The sequence below is a fragment of the Engraulis encrasicolus genome, chromosome 19 (genome assembly GCF_034702125.1).
Source record: "Engraulis encrasicolus isolate BLACKSEA-1 chromosome 19, IST_EnEncr_1.0, whole genome shotgun sequence".
NCBI lineage: Eukaryota > Metazoa > Chordata > Actinopteri > Clupeiformes > Engraulidae > Engraulis > Engraulis encrasicolus.
Genome location: NC_085875.1, coordinates 32920402 through 32938978, shown reverse-complemented (window position 1 = coordinate 32938978; position 18577 = coordinate 32920402). Strand labels below are relative to the sequence as shown.

General features: G+C 42.8%; 3 protein-coding genes across 3 annotated transcripts in view; 2 read left to right on the top strand and 1 right to left on the bottom strand.

Moving 5' to 3' along the window:
- The first annotated feature begins 3299 nt into the window (after positions 1–3299).
- Positions 3300–12866, top strand: LOC134469843 (antimicrobial peptide NK-lysin-like). Its single transcript, XM_063223872.1, has 5 exons — positions 3300–3349; positions 6528–6534; positions 6850–6933; positions 10481–10579; positions 12705–12866. Exons 1-5 carry the CDS (start codon positions 3300–3302, stop codon positions 12864–12866), a joined length of 402 nt encoding a protein of 133 aa, XP_063079942.1.
- LOC134435268 (prosaposin-like) lies at positions 4336–7004 on the top strand. Its single transcript, XM_063184148.1, has 5 exons — positions 4336–4496; positions 5364–5395; positions 5528–5635; positions 6377–6534; positions 6850–7004. The coding sequence occupies exons 1-5, from the start codon at positions 4436–4438 to the stop codon at positions 6866–6868; spliced, it is 378 nt and encodes a 125-aa protein (XP_063040218.1). The 5' UTR covers positions 4336–4435; the 3' UTR covers positions 6869–7004.
- Positions 12867–14064: 1198 nt separating the features above from the next.
- The window catches only part of tonsl (tonsoku-like, DNA repair protein), a 31158-nt gene continuing 26645 nt past the window's right edge, over positions 14065–18577 (bottom strand). Inside the window, exons 25-29 of the mRNA XM_063184149.1 lie at positions 18131–18302; positions 17365–17540; positions 16536–16609; positions 16071–16204; positions 14065–15498 (exon numbers count right to left, since the gene is read on the bottom strand). Coding sequence (XP_063040219.1) covers positions 15218–15498; positions 16071–16204; positions 16536–16609; positions 17365–17540; positions 18131–18302 — 837 coding nt within the window. The 3' untranslated portion in view covers positions 14065–15217. The remainder of the gene's footprint in view (positions 15499–16070; positions 16205–16535; positions 16610–17364; positions 17541–18130; positions 18303–18577) is intronic.

Here is an 18577-nt window from a genome sequence, read left to right as displayed (position 1 = left end):
CATACACATTGAACCTGGTGATTGCAGATGCTGCCAAATGCTCAAAAGATGCTGTTGGCTTTTTTGGCTATGTGCAGAAGTTGTTCACATTTTTTTCTGCTGGCACACAGAGATGGAGCATCTTGAAACAGCACGTTAATATCTCAGTGAAATCATGGAGTGACACTAGATGGGAGAGCAGGCTCCAAAGTGTCAATGCAATCAGACACCAGGCCCCCAACATCCGAGAAGCCTTGCTGGAAGCCAACGATCCTGTAGCCAAAGTGGAGGCCCAGTCACTTGCGGAAGAGATCGGATCTTACCGCTTCTTGATTTGCTGTGTAGTCTGGTGTGAGATTTTGTCAACAACAAACACCGTGAACAAGCTCCTCCAATCTGCCTCAATGCAGCTCGACATCGCTGTTCAGTTAACTACAAATGCAAAGGCCTCTCTCACTCTCTACCGGGACACTGGATTCTCTGATGCTCAGACAACTGCCAGAAGCATTTGTGAGGAAATGAATGTGGATGCAGTTTTGAAGGAGAAGAGGCTGAGAACCACCAAGAGGCTTTTTAGCTATGAATCACATGATGAGCCAGTGATTGATGCCATGCGGAATCTCGAAGTCAGCTTTTTCAACATTGTGGTTGACACTGCAATAGCATCCATTGATGAGAGATTTGAAACCCTGAACCAGGTGAAAGCGAAATATGGAGTGGTGTTGAACTTCAGCTCTGCATGTCAGATGTCCGGTGAGTCCTTAAAGGTGCAGTGTATGGAAATGGAAAAGGCTCTGACCTTCAACGAAGAGACTGACATCAGTGGAGTCGACATAGCAGAGGAAATAAAAAGTCTATCTCCCTTACCATCAAGCAATATGACTGCCTTTCAGCTTCTGTCTTTTCTTTGTGAGAAGGGTCTGGAGGAGCTGTATCCTAATCTTTGGATTGCTCTAAGGATTGCTGTCACTCTGCCTGTTACAGTAGCCTCAGCAGAAAGGAGCTTCAGCAAGCTAAAAATGGTAAAAAGCTACCTAAGATCTTCCATGTCGCAGGAGCGCCTGAGTGGTCTGGCCATCATGAGCATTAACCATGATGTGGGGAAGAAAATCTGTTATGATGACATCATTGATGACTTTGCCTCAAGAAAGTGCAGAAAGGGACACTTTTGATGGTGAGTTAATACAAACTGTTATTTTAAGTCTAAATGTATAGACTGACAACCTTATTTTGTAGCAATACACATTCATTGCTATGATGAACTCACATGGATTTGCAAAGAACCTCAATGCACCTATATACTTACCTGTTATATTTGTACCTCTGTGTAGATGCTGTTACTGAGGAGGAGGTGGAGCCACTGATCTACATGTTCACAATCTGTTCAGATTACATTATTGATGTTTTTCTCTCAAGACTTTTTAATTAAACTTGATTTGAGTCTAACTTTGTGTCTGTGGTTCTCGTTTTGCGGGGCTGGGGGGGGGGGGGGGGGGAGGGGGGGGTGTTGCGGTTGCGCGCTTTATGGGGGCCCCTTGGCATATTTTTGCCTAGGGCCCCATGGAGGTCAGAACCGGCTCTGAAGCCATCACAATAAAGGCTTTTTAACTTTTTCAAAAGGAGAGTGCCTTGGATTTTCTTCAGTTTTGCAAACCTATTACCTGTTCAACCCCCTTTTCACTCCTCTCAGACCTACCCAAGTATAGACTCCTCTTCTTCTTCACTCAGGGGAACACTCAGGGCTGCGCTGGGACCAAAATATAAGGCTTTGGCCATTTTAAATGGTGGGCCTTCCTCTACACTGTAACATACTGCAGCCTGTTAAACGTAAAAAAGTAAGTTGCTCTGCTGCCTTAAGTTTGTAAGTTTACTCAACTTAAGAAAACCTCAAGCTGAGTTAAGTCTCGAGTTAACTTATAGCAGCAGGGCAATTTACTTTTTTACATTTAACTGGCTTGCAATGATCTACAGTGTAAGAGAATACAAAAAATGACCCACCAGGAAATGCCCTGTATGCCAGGGCATACTGTAGGCCTGGAGTATACTGTACTGGCCTGGGTACACTAAGGGAGTATACTGTACAGGCCTGGGTACACTAAGGGAGCACTGACTGAGTTTTCTGTGACTACTGGTTTGTAATCCAAGACCTTACCATGTAGTTGCTACAGTACTTTATTGATATGACGCCCATTGAGATACATGCATCACATGAAATATAGCCTATTATATAATGATATTAATTAATTAATGATACATGTACCTTATGTACCTTCTTATAATTTTATCTTTCAATTAGTGTATACTTTGTAGAGTACTATGCCCAGTAGAAAATCAGCAGGGCCTAGACATAAATGGCTACTGGGTCAAAATAGCTAAGTTGAACCACTGGGGTTACTCCCGTGTCTGCTGGGACCCTCTCTGTTTGTTTGTACCCATAGTTATATTTATTGTATGTGCTTTGCAGCTGTGTGTCTCGTCCATTGTTTGTACTTGTTTTGTTTGATATTGGGGAATATGCTACAAAATTTTTTTTGACATGGCAAACTTTGTTGACATGGCAAACTCTTGAACTTGAACTTGAACTTGAAGTTTGTGAGTACAGTCCTAGTGTGATGCTAGTGCATGCTGCAGGGAACTTGTATCATGAGGGAGTACGAGGGAGCGCTCTGCAACAACAGCTCCCATGTGGTGACGTAGTAATGACTGACAGTATTCAACCCAGACTGAAACGCTGCAGAGACATGAAATCACACTACGAATTTTCTCGCATCAGAGTTAAGCCAGGCCTGGAATGGTAGACTGCCATACCAGGTGAAAAAGTACTTCAATTTAGTATAATAGAAATACATCTGAAGTGTACTTAGCACGTTAAAAGTGCACTCTTACTTTTTGTGCTAAGAAAAAGTATGTTTACAATATGCTTATTTAAAGTGTACTTAAAATTAGATGTAATTAAGATGCTCTCAAATAAAGTACACTCAGCCAACCATACTTAAAGTGGACTTGGGGGATGTTTGGCTTAAGTGTATTTGCAGGAATATACTAATATGCAATTGTAATTGTACTTTGTTTTTAGTGCACTATGATTATAGCCTACTTCACCCAAATGTCTTCGAAGTGTGATTTAAAGTGGTACACAAAACATGACCATGTTCCCACCGTCATGACGATGGTCACATATATGTCCTGGTATATATAGACTCACACTTCCTTCTCTCTTATGGTGGGAGGTGAGAAAGAAGTAGGTGACCAAACAAAGAATAGTGGTTGAGGGTAAGTAATGTAATTATAGCATAGGAAGGTGGTTGAGTAGGAGTGATATGTGTATCTCTAGCCCTGTATTAATGACTATAAATGTCAGTTGTACGATGTATGCATATCACTAATACATGTTCAATGTATAAGCTCTGAGAAACATTGTGGGTTATAGTTATACATTTACATGTATGTTATTTCATGTACTTGGGAAAATACTGTAAATGTACTTCAAGCTTACTGTATCTGTTAATATCTTTATGCTTAATATGATATACTTTTTGCAGACTTAAAATGTTCCAATATAGTCCGCAGAAGCATGAAGTTAATATATTCTTATTGAACTTCAAGTAACAAGAAAATGTCTAGAAGTGTACTCCAACACACTCTTTATGCCATACGAACATAATTTCAAACGTAGGCTTGTAGTGCACTTAAAGCTGTCCAAAAGCGGTGCCAATTTAGCATACTCAGTGTGCTGCAAGTGTGCAGAAGTACTGTTTTAGTAGTGCTGGCCAGCGCACTAATAGTGCAATGAAGTGCACTTTCAATCGCTGAAAATAGTACACTTTGTACTAAGTATAGTTATCAAAAGTACACTTTCATGTGTCACCTGGGATACAGCCAGCCAGTGGGCCAGCAGTCCTCAGGGGCCATAATATAGCTATATTTTTTACATTTATGAATTATTATTATTATTTAAAAAAGACTGGTCCACAATTTAGAGGGGACCATGCAAAATGTCTGGCCTTGTTTTTTGTCTCAGCTCTGAGTTTTGCCATAGTGTAATGCACCATGCAGAGTAGGCCTATGTGGCACGTGTGTGTGTACGTGTGTGTGTGTGTGTGTGTGTGTGTGTGTGTGTGTGTGTGTGTGTGTGTGTGTGTGTGTGTGTGTGTGTGTGTGTGTGTGAATTTTGTTAATCGGCTTTGAGTACCAAGAAAAGTGCTGTATAAAACTGATCTATTACAAGGCCTATTAGTAGCAGTATTTTTCTAACGGGTTCAAAGGTCAATTTCTCTCAACTGGCATGACAGCGAGCATAGGGTGTTAGTTCTGAGTTTACGCATTCAGGCCATTTATATTCAGCACAAAGTTGAAGTGGCTGACTGATACTCATCGCAGTTTTAGGTCTATATAAAGATACACAGTGCTGCTCTGCTGTTCGTAGCCTATTGCAGTGCAGTAGGTTGCAGTAGGTATGAGGGGCAACTCAGCCGCATTCCGCTTGGCTGCTCTCTTAGTCCTGCTGACTTGTTTTGGTAAGCTTTTTTAACATTCTGTTACGATTTGTTTTACTCTCCTTGATTGACAGAATTGTGGGCTACTTATAGTACACTGTGCTTTAGTAATATTGCATAAATGTTGATACATGTAGTTACACTAAAAAATACACGGTAATATTAAGTGCTACCTTTTAGTCATTAAAAAAATCATCAGGGGGACTGCATTGAATTTGGAATCTGACAGCTCCTGTGTGTACAAACTTTAAGCTCCTGTGTTGATCTTCTCTCTGTACTGCCGTGCAAAACAAGAACGCAGTAACTCAAAATGGTCGGGAAAAAAAATAATTTCGGAAATGGGCTCTACACTACCTAATTTGTCTTGTGTCAAAAAAATGGTGGTCCAACACCGTCCCGTTTTAGAGAAAAATCATTTTGAAAGTGCAAAAATGACCCCAAAAAAGTTACGGCGGTGTTGTTGAGTTACTGCTGCACTTTCCAATCGGAATTGGTTTGGGAGTCCACAGTAATACTAGCCAAGAACGCAGTAACTCTGTTTTTTGTGGCAAAAAGACACATAAATGTTATTTTTGCGGGAGTTTTTTTGTGTGCATTTAATTTCTGTCCTAAAAAAGCATAACAGAAAGTGTCACCACCACTTTATCGACAACACAGTTGTCGCGCCATGTAGGAAACTTTGAAGCCTTTTTTCTCAGTTTGCAGTTTTAAGAGTTACTGCGTTCTTAAATTGTAGGGCAGTGTAGCCTATGTTACATTTTATGAAAAGCTATATGCTCAAAAAGCTCTGATGGTCAGATGGTCTTTTAAGCACATTAATAAATTTGATATATTCAATAAATAAATAAATGTAATAAGCAATTTCTGATGTGTTGACTTTATTCACAGTTTGGACAACTCAAGGAGATAAAGATGAAAAGGTGACATATATTTGACAACTCTCAAAAGAATTTCCGATTCCACTTTCTGTAGATTGAATTTGAGTTGAAATTCTACTTACTTACTTGCTTACTGGGTCATTCATTCTTGATTTTGAATTTTTGTACAACCAGGACTGGCAGATTGCCTTGGGAGCCAATGTAGAGATCCCAGGGGTCTGCAGAGTTTGCAAATGGCTCATTAAGAGGGTCAGGGGATCCCTTCATGAAGCAGAAAGCAAGGTAAGTTTCTATGCCCATGTCTTGCTCTTTTATTTTATGCAGTAGTTTTTAAAAATATATACATTTTGAGGCTTTTTGCCTTTATTACAATAGTGACAGTGAAGAGTTGGACAGGAAATGAGTGGGAGAGAGAGATGGAGAGGACTGGGAAATTACCGAGGGTCGCAATGAAAACCCAGGTCCCTGGTGTAAGAGTGCAGTGCCCTGCCTACGCAGTAGTGTCTTATCTATGGTATCTTTTTTTTCGTCTTTTTGACTTTATTTATGATATGACAGTCAAGGTGGTGACAGAAAGCGAGTGGAGAGAGAACGATGGGGAAGGGCCGGCAAAGAACCTGGGCCGGGAATCGAACCCGGGTCAGCCACATGATAGACAAGTGCCCTACCGTTGGCCACGGTATCTATGGTAGCCACACAGAATACAGCCAGGACAACAATAGTGTCTCTCATTGGGGGACAAATCTCTCTGTGACATAAGTCATAAATACAGTATGTCTTCATTTTTACAGTTTTCATGGAAAACATAGAGAATATTTCATAATGCATACTGTATATATCATTAGCAATCCAACAAATACCTCAACTAAGAGAAACCACAGTTTAAGAGCATTATTTACAAGAAAATTTTACATTTCTAATATGAGTAGTCTAACTTAATCCAAAAATATATTTCATCTTGAATTTAAGACACAGTGGTCAAACAGTAGAGTGTTGTTGTGATACGGTGTGTTTCCTTCACAGGAGGAGATCAGAGAGCAGTTGGATGTGGCGTGTCAAAAGGCCAGTTTCCTCAAGCGTGTGTGCAGATTCTTTGTGAGAAAATTTGCAGACAAACTCCCGGATGAGATATCTTCCTCAGAGAATGACAGAACCGTCTGTGTTCACCTTAAAGCCTGCAGGTGGGTCTATTGCCTTCTGCTTAGAGTACTTCCTTAAGTTCCTTCTTACCTTAAAATGTGCATCGACCTCTGAGTTTCAGAATGTAAAGTCCTACCCATGTATTCATTCTGCCAGTGCCGTTAACAAGTGATTTTGCAAAAAGACGAATGAACAAATCTGATTTTATGTGGGGAGCTCAGTTTTCCTGGTCCCTGGGAGAAGGGGGGCCCAGAATTGGGTCCTTATTATTACACTCAATGCATTCGGTGATGACTCTGTCCAGCGCCCAGCCAGCGGTCCTGACTCCATCTCTGTTTGTCTTCTTGTCTATTCAGGAGAAAGTACTTGCTGTGAGGGCCTTGCAGACTGCAGTTAAAACCCCCAAAGAGCAGAGCTACACCAGTGGCCAAAGATCAGATGTGAAACCATATATGAAACATGATTATCTGCCATTAATAATGATCTTCTGTATCATTGTGAGCTAAAGGGGGAAATAATAAAGCATTATTAGAAAAAGTTAATGTTGTTATTTCCTTTTCTGAGATGGAATATTGTGCACAGTCTAGATTCATGGAGTACATATGTAAATGTAATAAAATGAAGAGCAATTTTCCAAAACGCTATATCCACCATTTTTGACTTTTTGCATTTTAATATTGGAATTCACTGTTAAGATGTCCTATCATCTATGTGTGAATTCTTGCCATTCAAATATTTTGGGAACATACTTTAAAACCTCTATAAAAACGCATTTTGCAATGCATTTCAATGGAATACCCAATACAAAAATGTAAATTTCCCAACATTCTATAAAATGGATATATCTCATTTTGGAAAAGAACTCTTCAAATAAAGGTTTCTGGGGTTTTTGTTGGTATGGAAAGGCTTTCCTTTCAGAGAGATCACATTGGCTTTAAATCTTCAATGACTTAGACAATAACCAGACTTAGCAGTTTGCATATTGCATATCCTTTACATCAGTGCTTCCCAAACTTTTTCACATGACGTACCCCCTGGAGCACTTCATGTCCATCCAACTGTGGAGGAGGGGGAACTGTGGAGCTCTGCATCCAGTTGAAGAGGGTGCGTGACGAGCTCTTGTGACTGAAATCCTGGTTAATGTGAGTCGTCTGCTACACATAGCCTGTGTCGGCGTTTAGTTTTCAGGCTTGTCAAAAGCAACACAAATAAAAGCAGAGGGAGGGTCGCTTTCGAAAGTAGGCATATTGTTTTGTTGTTCTCCTGCGCCGTCAGGCGTTAATATTGACGGCTGATGATCAGCAACCAATGTAACGTGGATGGACTTCACAGATTTCCTCAATACACTCCTTTGAGTGCTGAAGCATTGTTGTGAAGGGTGCTTGCCGAATAATGCTAAGAAATTATATTAATTTTGGTGCTCTTGTGAATGTAAGAGACGACGAGATTGTTATTTATTAAACACCACGTCGCCTGCAGAACGGAGGTCTCAGCTGTCAATCAATACCGTCCGCGCAGGCAGAGAGAGAGAGGGAGAGGGAGAGAAGTTTTACAACTTACAGCCATCCAACATGACTGCTCTGGTTTTATTCATGTTCTGTGTTCCTTGCCCGTTTGACCACGCCAGGTTAAACGAAAGTGATTTGACGACATGGTCACCAAGCCATTGCTCTTATCTAGCCATAGCCCAATTTGCGCGAGAGATCTATAGCGGCCAGGCACGCATGCAGCATTCACAATGAAGGATGGATATTATTACTTTGTTGTGGACGAGACATTGTTTCGGTATCTGTCATTGAGTGTTGTGGAATAGTAATGAATGATGGTTGCCGAATTAGGTTAAGCTTTGGCGCTTTTCTCCGTGAATATTAGACGACCTTTAGAATTTAAAGGCGTCTATTTCAAAACAATATGTAACCAAGCCACCAATGAAAATGTATGTAAACGTCCATAAAATGGCAGCAAATAGGCCTACATTTTCAAATAAGATCTGCGATCGATATGCGCATCTCAATTCGGAGGGAAACTGTTGCCTTCTGCACGCGCACAAGTCAAACAACAAAGTGGTCCGTACGCGCCAGCAGGTGGATCGCTTTAGAAAAAAACCCCAGGCAGACGCGTAATGAGAACGCGTAATGAGAATTTTTCCCTCACCTCCTGCGTAGTAAAGTGCTGGGACTGATTGCAAGGTCTCTTATTTATTGTATTAGGCCTATGTTGCCACTATTCCTTGCCATTTGATTTTTTTTTCTTCCTTCAATTTTTTTTCTTTCAAATTCCAAATCCTCTCCCATACCCCTTGCAATGACGTCGCGTACCCCTAGGGGTACGCGTACCATAGTTTGGGAAACACTGTGTTACATGAACTACGACATGCATCAGATTTATTTCTGAGAAGATGGGCGTCTCCACATGTCCCTAGCCCTGACTCAAGCTTCCTTTTCAGCCCTGCAGATGCACACCGCACCATCTGAACTATCTTGAGCTACCCATGGCAGGAAACTACACGTTTTACTTTGCACAGTCACTGTTTTTTTGACTTGACATTGTCATTTGAAAGTATGGGTCATTGAAAATATTGGTCATATACTAGTTTTGATTAAAATGAAGTCACTCATCATTTTCTGGAATTATTCTGTATAGATAACCAGCAGAAGAATGCCAAATTTGTCACCTCCTCTTTTTTTAGTGGTGCTGCTATGACACACCAGCACCATGCTAAACTGCCTTGAAATGCATTTACCTTTTAATTTCTGACAATACTTTTTGGGACAAAAAAACGAATTTTTCATTAGTCATGAATGCAAATGTATGAAGTAGGCCTATACAACAATATAACTTCTATCACATCTTCAACTAACTATGAAATAACACTTTCCTACTGTATTTGTGTTTGCGAGGTATTTATCAGCACAGAAAAAGGGTAACATTTGTGAATGAACAGCAAGAATTCTTGAAATAAACTACCAAAAATTTTACAGTGCTAACCTGATTCTCACGCAGATGGATGTTTCTCGCAAAGTTGAGCGAAAATGCACAAAGGGTCTGCGTGAGAACCGGGCTGACACAGTGCACCTTCAAGGTGAAGAAAACGATATTATACAGCCCATGCATGCACGGACGGGTGGGGTGCAGACAGCAACAAGCGGCTATCACATCACCCACTACATGATGAGTTTGAGGAGGTTCTAGAAGAAGAGTTGGGGTGGTGGAAAGTGGTGGTCAGCTCCGGTTGCTATAACGAGGGTCTTGGTCTCCTACCTACTACATGAGGACACATCAGAAAGACAATAAAACAAGTGGCAGCCATCAGCTTGGGTGGGTGGGTGTCAGTGGCAGCATGGGTGGGTGTCAAAGTGGTCTCAAAAAAAACTACTGTGGTGCCTCTGATGTCACTGCTTAGTATAAAGTCTTCTTGCCCCCCTAGTTAGCCACAGAACACCTAGCTGCTCTTCTCCATCAAGATGAAAACAGCTTTGGTCATCCTGGTCTCTGCCCTCATAGGTGCCGGTGAGTTAAGACATGCAGCAACGCCTTCAATTTACATTGTTGATAAATGCAGTCTGCTTCAACTGAACAGACTACAACTATATTAGTGAACACTTGTGATGGATATGATGTGAACATTAACCATCTTCTTTTCAGGTTTTGCTTATGACTGGAGAGGTCCTGACTTCGACGAAGACAGCCCTGACTTCAACCAAGATGTCCTTGTAATGGTAACTAATATCACTTCGACAGCTATCTTACTCAAATGAATTTCAAAGACTCCTGATGACTCAAACAGACTGGTGTTAAGTTTGATTTATAAATACAGTATCGGGCTCTGTGTGCGTGTCTGCCTGTGCGCATGAGCGTGTCCGTCTGTGTGTGTGTGTGTCTGCGCCTTTCTGTATGCTGTGTGTGTGTGTGTGTGTGTGTGTGTGTGTGTGTGTGTGTGTGTGTGTGTGTGTGTGTGTCTGCTGTATGTGTGTTTGTGTGTCTCAGGTCAATGGTGTGGCCGTTGCGAAGCCACCCGGCGTGTGCTGGGCCTGCAAGTGGCTATTGAACAAGGTCAAGAAGTCCATCTCAGCTGCCAGCTCACCGGTGAGAACCAGGGCCTCATTTACCAACATGTCATCTGAGCACAAGCAAATGACTGATCTTTCTACTGTAGGTAATGTGCCAGGGCCGGATTAACACACAGGCTAGATGTGGCTGCAGGCTAGGGGCCCTCAGCTGCCTGATTGGCCAAAAGTGAAAAATCGCAGAATTGTGACAAGATGCAATATTGAAAAAATAACACCGTCTCTCTCATGTTATGACACTGTCTATGTAAATTTGTTGCAGAATCTGCCTTTCCATGGGGCCACACAGCAACCTGTAGCCAAGGGGCCCTGGGCCATCTTAATCCGGCCCTGCCCACTGCACAATGTTTCTACTCAGAGTAGCTGTGCCTTTGTAATATCGTCTTGATGAGCATCTTGGGTGCATTCCAATATGCTACCTTGCGTCCTCCACTTGTGCTTGTGGCCTCGCCCCGCCTTCTGGCCCCACCTCTGTGGAGAAAACAAAAAAGTTTCCCAGCTGTCAGCGTAGCCAAAACAATTTTTGGGGGACTATTCTTCCTTAACCATCCTGTTTGAAAATGAGAAAATGACTTAACAATTGAGCTTTTGTGAGATATTGAAATATAATGCTGTTGTCAGTGATGTCCTCATGACATATTACTTCCTGGTACGAGGCCACAAGCACAAGTGGAGGACACAATTGAGTCAATGGTAGTTACGGCCATGCTTTCTACATAAACTTCCATGTTAACTGTGTAGTACTGGGTAGTACTGTATGTGCTAATCAGGGCTCTAAATTAACACACGCCAACACGCCAAACACGGGTGAAAATTCATTTTGGCTAGTAGAAAAAAATACCTACCCGCCAATTTGGCTAGTAGCGCCCGAGTACAGTAACTTATGAACGGTAAACCGCTGCTCTGACGAACGTTATAGGGCGAGATTTCCTACATTACCCATGGACACTAGCGTCACGACGTAGCCTCCCACCGTGGGCTTTCCAGTGCATCGAGCGTCAACTCCATGCTGTTGCGCGCGCCAGGATTGAAAACATTTCAGACGACCAGCCTTCTGTCAGCTAAGCTGCGCTCACACTATTCTGACAGGCAGCTCTCGTCGCTTTCGCTATAACCCTTTTAACGTCACTACTGCTATTATTACTATATGAACCTTGCTGTAACAGGCTGCATTTTTGAAGCAGCGAAACCCTGACCGTTTCAATAACAGGACTTACGCAGATTATGCATAGCGCTACTTCTGTTGTGTAGACTATGTTTTGTGCGAGTGATGAGAATGTGGCGGGGGTTAGAGCAAGGTTCTGTGTGTTGGTGAATGCTAGTAGTAATTGTAAATAGTGACGTTAAAATGAGTGGTAACTTGTGGAACGAAATAGCGACCAGGGCAGAGGAGGAGAGCCGACTGTCAGAGTAGTGTGACCGTAGCTGTCAGTTCAGTTGTCTTCTGAAATGTTCAGAGTCGTGGCGCAACTAAGTTGGAAAGCCCACGCCATCGGAAAGAGAAAAAAAAGCAACCAACGACGAAGCTGTGGAAGTAACAAAGGAAGCGAAGATTCCCGAGATATTATTTACTTTTAATTAAACTAGGCTTCTTGTCATTTTGTTGCGCATGGTAGAGAAGAGCTCCTCCTCTCTCCTCTCATTTTCCTCTCATCTCTTCTCCTTCCTTGGGGTGTGCGTATGTGAGGTTTTGTAGTGTTTGGCTGTGTGCTTGGTTACTGTATGTTAAAGGTCTGTTATGTGAGTGGATTGTGCGATGTGATTCAGCTGTTTTCAGAGGAATTGAACAAAAACTAATCAAATTAATTAGGCCTAAGTAATGAAAGTAAAAAATAAAGCAGAAGTTTAAAAAAAATGTAAAAATATATAGGCCTATAATATGCTTAATTATTATGTAGGCATATAGTAGCCTATGCAGGCCTATAGTGTATCTGTGTTGTAGAAACAGTTGGACAAAATGACCATTTAATTAGAAAAAAAATAACTAGCCTAATGCATAGTTTATTTTGGCGAGATTAAAAAAATGGCTAGTTGAACTTCTGTTTGGCTGGTAAGAAAAAATGTCCACTAGCCAAATTGGCTGGTGGTGGAAAAAGTTAATTTAGAGCCCTGGTGCTAATGCTGGTGATGGCTCTCTCTCACAGGACGAGATTACGGGGAAACTGCGAGCGGGCTGTGAGCAGATCGGCTTCCTGAGGTCCATGTGTAAGGGCTTTGTCAAGAGGTACTTGTCAGTACTGGTAGAGGAGCTCTCCACCACAGATGAAGTCAGGTCCATCTGTGTCTCCCTGAAGGCCTGCAAGTGAGTTTTTTGCACATTTCTTTTTTATTATTATTATTGATAAAACGTTTAAGGTACACTGTGCAAGATTTTTAGTTATTTATTTCCAGAATTCATGCTACCCATTCACTAATGTTACCTTTTTCATGAATACTTACCACCATCAAATTCTAAGTATTCATTATGACTGGGAAAATTGCACTTTTCATACATTAAAAGGGGGATCTTCTCCATGGTCCGCCATTTTGAATTTCCAGAAATAGACATTTTTAGCTGCAAAATTGACTGTACTAGAAAGTATTAGTTTATTACTTTGTAAACTTTCATGAAAATATCAAATTTGGCAATAGGCAACCCAGTTTCAATGAGCAGCAAAGTTGCAGTACATTTTTTGACAATTTCCTGTAGCTTTAGTTTAAAGGATTTCCCTCCAAATCTAACCGTTTGTTTGCTTGTATTTGTTCCACAACTACAGGAAAAAGGAACTAATCTACATGTGACATGCCACTGGGAAAGCGGCACGGACATATTTGAACATTTAGTACTCATTGTTAAATGAAATTATCTTTAAATATTTTATCTGGGTTAGAATAAAATGTGTGTAATAATTGTCATTAATAAACAAAACTTCTCAATGCTAAAATGACTCATCCACATACTTTGTTTCTAATTTATCTGGAGTAGCATTGAACATTTACCTTGTCTGACACACAATATGACAGAAGACAAAATGATCAAAAGTAGCCTCAGCTTCACTTGCTCTCTGGTTTAAAGGGTCCTGATAAAAGCATACGGCCTCTAAACATAAAATGCATGAACACAAAACTTTGTGAACTGATGTTAACACAGTTAATAAAAAGGTCCTTGCAGCACAATATCATTTAAGGCTCAACTGTTCTTGATTCTCAGCATGAGCGACATTACACCACAACAGGGGAGAGTTCACAGTCATTTTGCACCAAGAGCTTTGCCTTGCGGTTACTCATTTAGTTCTCTTCAACTTCCACATCAAAGCTGTAGAAAGCTTTGTAGCCCAAGAACTGCGTGGGCCTTTTCAAAAGGCTCGGTGTAAATAGGGTAAAGAGTAGTAGTTTCATTTACAAAAGACAATTCCTGTCCCTCTTTACTGTGGGTATGTTGGTGACATGCTCATTGACAACTAACTATGTATTGAAAAACACTCAGGAACTAGTGTGGTCCTTGGAAACAATAAAAACAGTATCTGCAGTATCACCAGATAATGTTTAATTTCATTCAAAAAAAGAGTTTGAATCAAAACCCCTTAAATACACACAAAAACACGTACAAAAACACATAATACACAGGTAGAATTCTGTACATCTGTACATTAAGACCAGGATGGAGCCAATTCAGACAGTCTTCAGTGGAACAGCACAAGAGAATCCATGTATCAGACAGCACATGCTCTACCTCAGCTGGACATTTCTGATGGGGTCATTTTACATAGAGCCAGTGGAGTCATATTGAAAACCTCAAGTCAAACAGCACCAGCAAGAGCCTTTGCAGCAGACAGAAATGTACACGTCTGTGTTCATGTTTTCACCTCCGTTTGCAGTTTCTGGGGGAGTTTGTTCATAAGTCTGTGTCCATGTTTTAATCCCCATTGGCTGTTTGTGATGGTAGCATTCAGGGCTCTAAATGAACTTTTTTTTTGTCACCAGCCAAAATGTCTTGTACCTGTAGATTATATTCTAATAATCTAGACAAATACACTCTCACTAATGGGTCGAAGTGGATAATAAGTTGCTTGAAACTGAAATATCACCAGCATTTGGCCAGTTGGCTGGTGTTAATTAAGAGCCTTGGTAGGATTTACACAGTGGTAGCCATCATGCACTTCGCTTGATGGGGAATCACCTGTGTGTATGTCTACCAGGGCCGGAGCTATAGGGAGGGCGAGCAGGGCATTTGCCCCTGGGCCCAGGGCACTCTTGCATTGGTAGTGGGGCCCAATTGTGGTCTTGTCAGGCCATACAGGGGGCCAGATAAGTGTTTTGCACTGGGGCCCTGTGTGCAATTGTTCCGCCACTGGTGTCTACAGTACATGGCATACAGTGGTCTACTAAAGAAATGCACACGTCGTGAACGATCAAGTCTTTCTGGTGGTGCCATAATTTACGTTGGGCCACATCCTGACCACCTTGGCAAAGTGGGACAGAGTCTATCTATGTAGCAAGTTGACAGCAAGTTATGTACTGCAGGCATGTACTGCATCATGCACTTGGCGTGACGGAGCAGTACCTGGCTACTGCTGCCCACCTGTACCTGGCCACTGTCCCCCAATGCCTGGCCACTGGGCCACTGACCCCCAATGCCTGGCCACTGCCACCCCCCTGCTGCAGAGTGGGACAGAGTCTATGTAGCAAGTTGACAGCAAGTTGTGTACTGCAGGCATGTACATATTGTACCATTGGTGGTCATCATGCACTTGGCGTGCCGGAGCAGTACCTGGCTACTGCCCCCATGTACCTGGCCACTGTCACCCAGCTGCTGCTGCTGCTGCTGCTGCCGCCAGCTCTGCTGTAGGGTCTGCTGGTCCAGCTTGTTGAGTCTCTTGGAGCACAGGCGCAGGTCCTGCACCAGCTCCGCCAGGTCATCCAGGGACACCGCGTGCCACGGACCAGCAACCTGACAACCTGACACGCACACACATAACAGGAAGCCACGTTTTCAGTTTCAGTTCACGGTCATAGTACCTCGTTCAGATAAACTGAATCAGGGAGGGCAGAAGTGGGGAGACAGAGATTAAGTTTTTAATAATAAGTTTAATAATAAACTCAGTCAATGGTCATATAGAGCAGTGTTTCTTAACCTGGGGTGCGCCAGAGATTTCAGGGGGTGCATGGATTTTTTTTCTGTGGAGGATGCGACCAAAATTCTGCTTGCGAACATTATAATTTGGCCAAATCAAAACCGAATTAAAACATGTTTTAGTCCCCATGTAAAGTGATTAAGATATTGATGAATGTCTCAAGTCATTGTAATTAATCACTTAAATCAGTTTTTAGTGCGATACATGTGTAGACGTTTGGGATAGGGGTGCACGGCTTGTCCTGGGCACAGGCAAGGGGGTGCGTTAAGAAAAAAAGGTAAAGAACCACTGATATAGAGGTTAAAAAAGACTCCCCTTCATCTACCATGCACCTTCAGTACCCGATGAGTGAGACTGTGTGTGTGTCTGAGTGAGACTGTGTGCATGCATGCGTACCTTGGAGGTTGAGGTGGGTGAGGGGGCGCCGGGCGTCTCGCAGGCCCACCAGCAGGCTGTGAAGTCCGGCTGACGTCACGTCAGGGTTGGCCGACAGATCCAGAGACACCAGCGAAGGACAGACAGGCAGGCACCTGCACACACGCGCACACACGCGCATGCACAGCAGTGGAAAACATTAGTCACAGGTTTCAATGGCTACCACGTGTCAATAATACTAGGAGGGAAGCAATAACCCAACACAACAGAAACCACATCCTGCGAATGCATGCAGCAAGCGACATGCTACTGTTGCATGCTACTGTTGCATGGTGCTTTTCAATACTACGGTCTCCGAAGCGATAAAAAAGTTGAATGAAACATGTAACTTTGCCACTCTGGATAAAATCATCAGCTTAGTGTAATGTAATGAGATGTGATGTGATAACTGTGTGGAGCAGAGTTCAGTGGTGACTGCAGACAGACCTGGACAGTGATGCGATGCTGTGGTCGGTTAATCCATTGCTGGCCAAACCGAGATGGGTAAGGGCACAGTCACCCTATGAAGAGATAAATAATTAAAACGACGCACGCGCACACGCACACGCCAGGATTCTTACAAGACTTACAATTTAGGCCCATGATATTGTACATTCACACCTCCTCATGAACATTTTTACAGCAGCAACATTTTACGGCAGCAAACAGCCAGCAAGTATAAACACTTTCCCTGTTACATCCACTAAACCAGTCTCTTAGATAAGGATTGAAATGCCTATGAAACGCAAGAAGACGTCCAGTTACTCACAACTCAAGTAGCATAACTGGAATGAATGAGAATCTACACAGACCAATCGTGTGCACAGCACTCTAGAATCTTTGGCCGGCCTACTATCAGTTGAGGTTGGAAATTGTGCACATCCCAGAATAAGGAGCAGGACAAAGGCTGAGTGAGGAGTCCTCACACTTAGAATCCCTTTTTCTTTGATAAAAAAAAAAAAATCATGGCAGGATTACGTTTTGACTATTGTCTTCTTCAGGTTATGAGTGTGCAGACTCATCACTCCATACCTTCAGACGTACACTGTAAAATACTGTAGCCAGATACCTGTACATGTAAAAACTGTAGGTTGCCCTGCTGTCTTAAGTTTGTAAGTTCACTCAACTTGAGAAAGCCTGGAGTTGAGTCAAGTCTTGAGCTTACAAACTTAAGGCAGCAGGGCAACTTACCATATCCTTTTAACTGGCTTGCCATGTTTAACAGAGTAGTACCATACCTCACCCCATACGTTCAGACGTGGTAGGCCTACTATACCTGAGTGAGGAGGGTGACCAGCAGTTCCAGGGCTGGTTGGTCGGCCGGCCCCTTGCAGACGGCCGAGAGGTGGAGGTGGGAGAGGCAGTGCAGAGGCAGCGTCTTCAGCACCAGCTCAAAGCCAGTGGAGCCCAGTGCATTATGGGAGAGGGACACGGACCTCAGGTGACCAGTGCCTGCATCCAGGAGAACACAAGTCAGGAGCAGAAACCAATGAAAAGGCAGCCTCTTTAAAAGGTAAAGATTGTATGTAAGATTGTGGCCAAAGCAGGTATATTGCCACTATGCTGCCCACAAATTTGATATAGTAATAAACTAATATTTACTGGTTTGGATCCTGTTTCCTGAAAAGCACTGTTGATAACCAGTTAGCAATTTACTTGGTTGCAATGCAATTTCCCATTTGCAACCCACTAAGTTGCTAACTTGGTCAGGGGTGCGTTTCTCGACAACACCGTTGCTAACTAGTGACGGGGGTTTTGCCGCTAAATATATCCATTATTAGAAATGGCAGCCATGGAGAAGATCCACGTCTTTATGTGTAATTTCCCTAGTCATAATTAATACTCACAAATTAATGGTGGTGAAAAATACATACACAGCATAGCATCAAAGGAGTTGAGAGGGTGGAAAGGAGAGAGGACATGCAAGAACGCTGTACAAAACTTTGGTTTGAGAGAGGAAAGGGTGGCAGGGTATATAGACTAGGATGGGAATGCTATGCTATGGAGTGACATGGGAGTGGGCTGGGCTGTGGAGTGTTTACCGGCGAGGGCGCTGGCCAGCAGGAGGCGATGTTGCTGGAGGAAGCGAGCGGTGAGGCCACAGCCCTGCAGGGAGAGAGAGGCCAGCACCGGGCAGGAGGACAGCAGGCACGACAGAGACTGAGCATGACCATCACCCAGCGGGTTCATGCTCAGATCCAACTCCTCCAAACACTGGGGAAAAACACACGAGGGAGAGGGAGACGGAGAAGGATGGGGAGAGAGAGAGAGAGAGAGAGAGAGAGAGAGAGAGAGAGAGAGAGAGAGAGAGAGAGAGAGAGAGAGAGAGAGAGAGAGAGAGAGAGAGAGAGAGACATCAATATCCATCCTCCAAATGCTAAGGAAATCTAGAGGAAGAGGAGGAGGAGGAGAGCAGAGGTGTTGAGAGTGGTGAGACAGAGGGTACATGTCAATATTCTTCCTCCAGAGACTGGGGAGACATATCGGAG

What these genes read in the sequence shown, in the direction of transcription:
- LOC134469843 (XM_063223872.1), top strand. Translation starts at nt 3,300, where the DNA reads ATGTGTATCTCTAGCCCTGTATTAATGACTATAAATGTCAGTTGTACG. An exon ending in CCAGTGGCCAAAGATCAGAT is followed by an intron (nt 6,934 to 10,480) that starts GTGAAACCATAT and finishes TGTGTGTCTCAG; the next exon opens with GTCAATGGTGTGGCCGTTGC. An exon ending in TCTCAGCTGCCAGCTCACCG is followed by an intron (nt 10,580 to 12,704) that starts GTGAGAACCAGG and finishes TCTCTCTCACAG; the next exon opens with GACGAGATTACGGGGAAACT.
- LOC134435268 (XM_063184148.1), top strand. Translation starts at nt 4,436, where the DNA reads ATGAGGGGCAACTCAGCCGCATTCCGCTTGGCTGCTCTCTTAGTCCTG. An exon ending in AGTCCTGCTGACTTGTTTTG is followed by an intron (nt 4,497 to 5,363) that starts GTAAGCTTTTTT and finishes CTTTATTCACAG; the next exon opens with TTTGGACAACTCAAGGAGAT. An exon ending in TTCATGAAGCAGAAAGCAAG is followed by an intron (nt 5,636 to 6,376) that starts GTAAGTTTCTAT and finishes TTTCCTTCACAG; the next exon opens with GAGGAGATCAGAGAGCAGTT.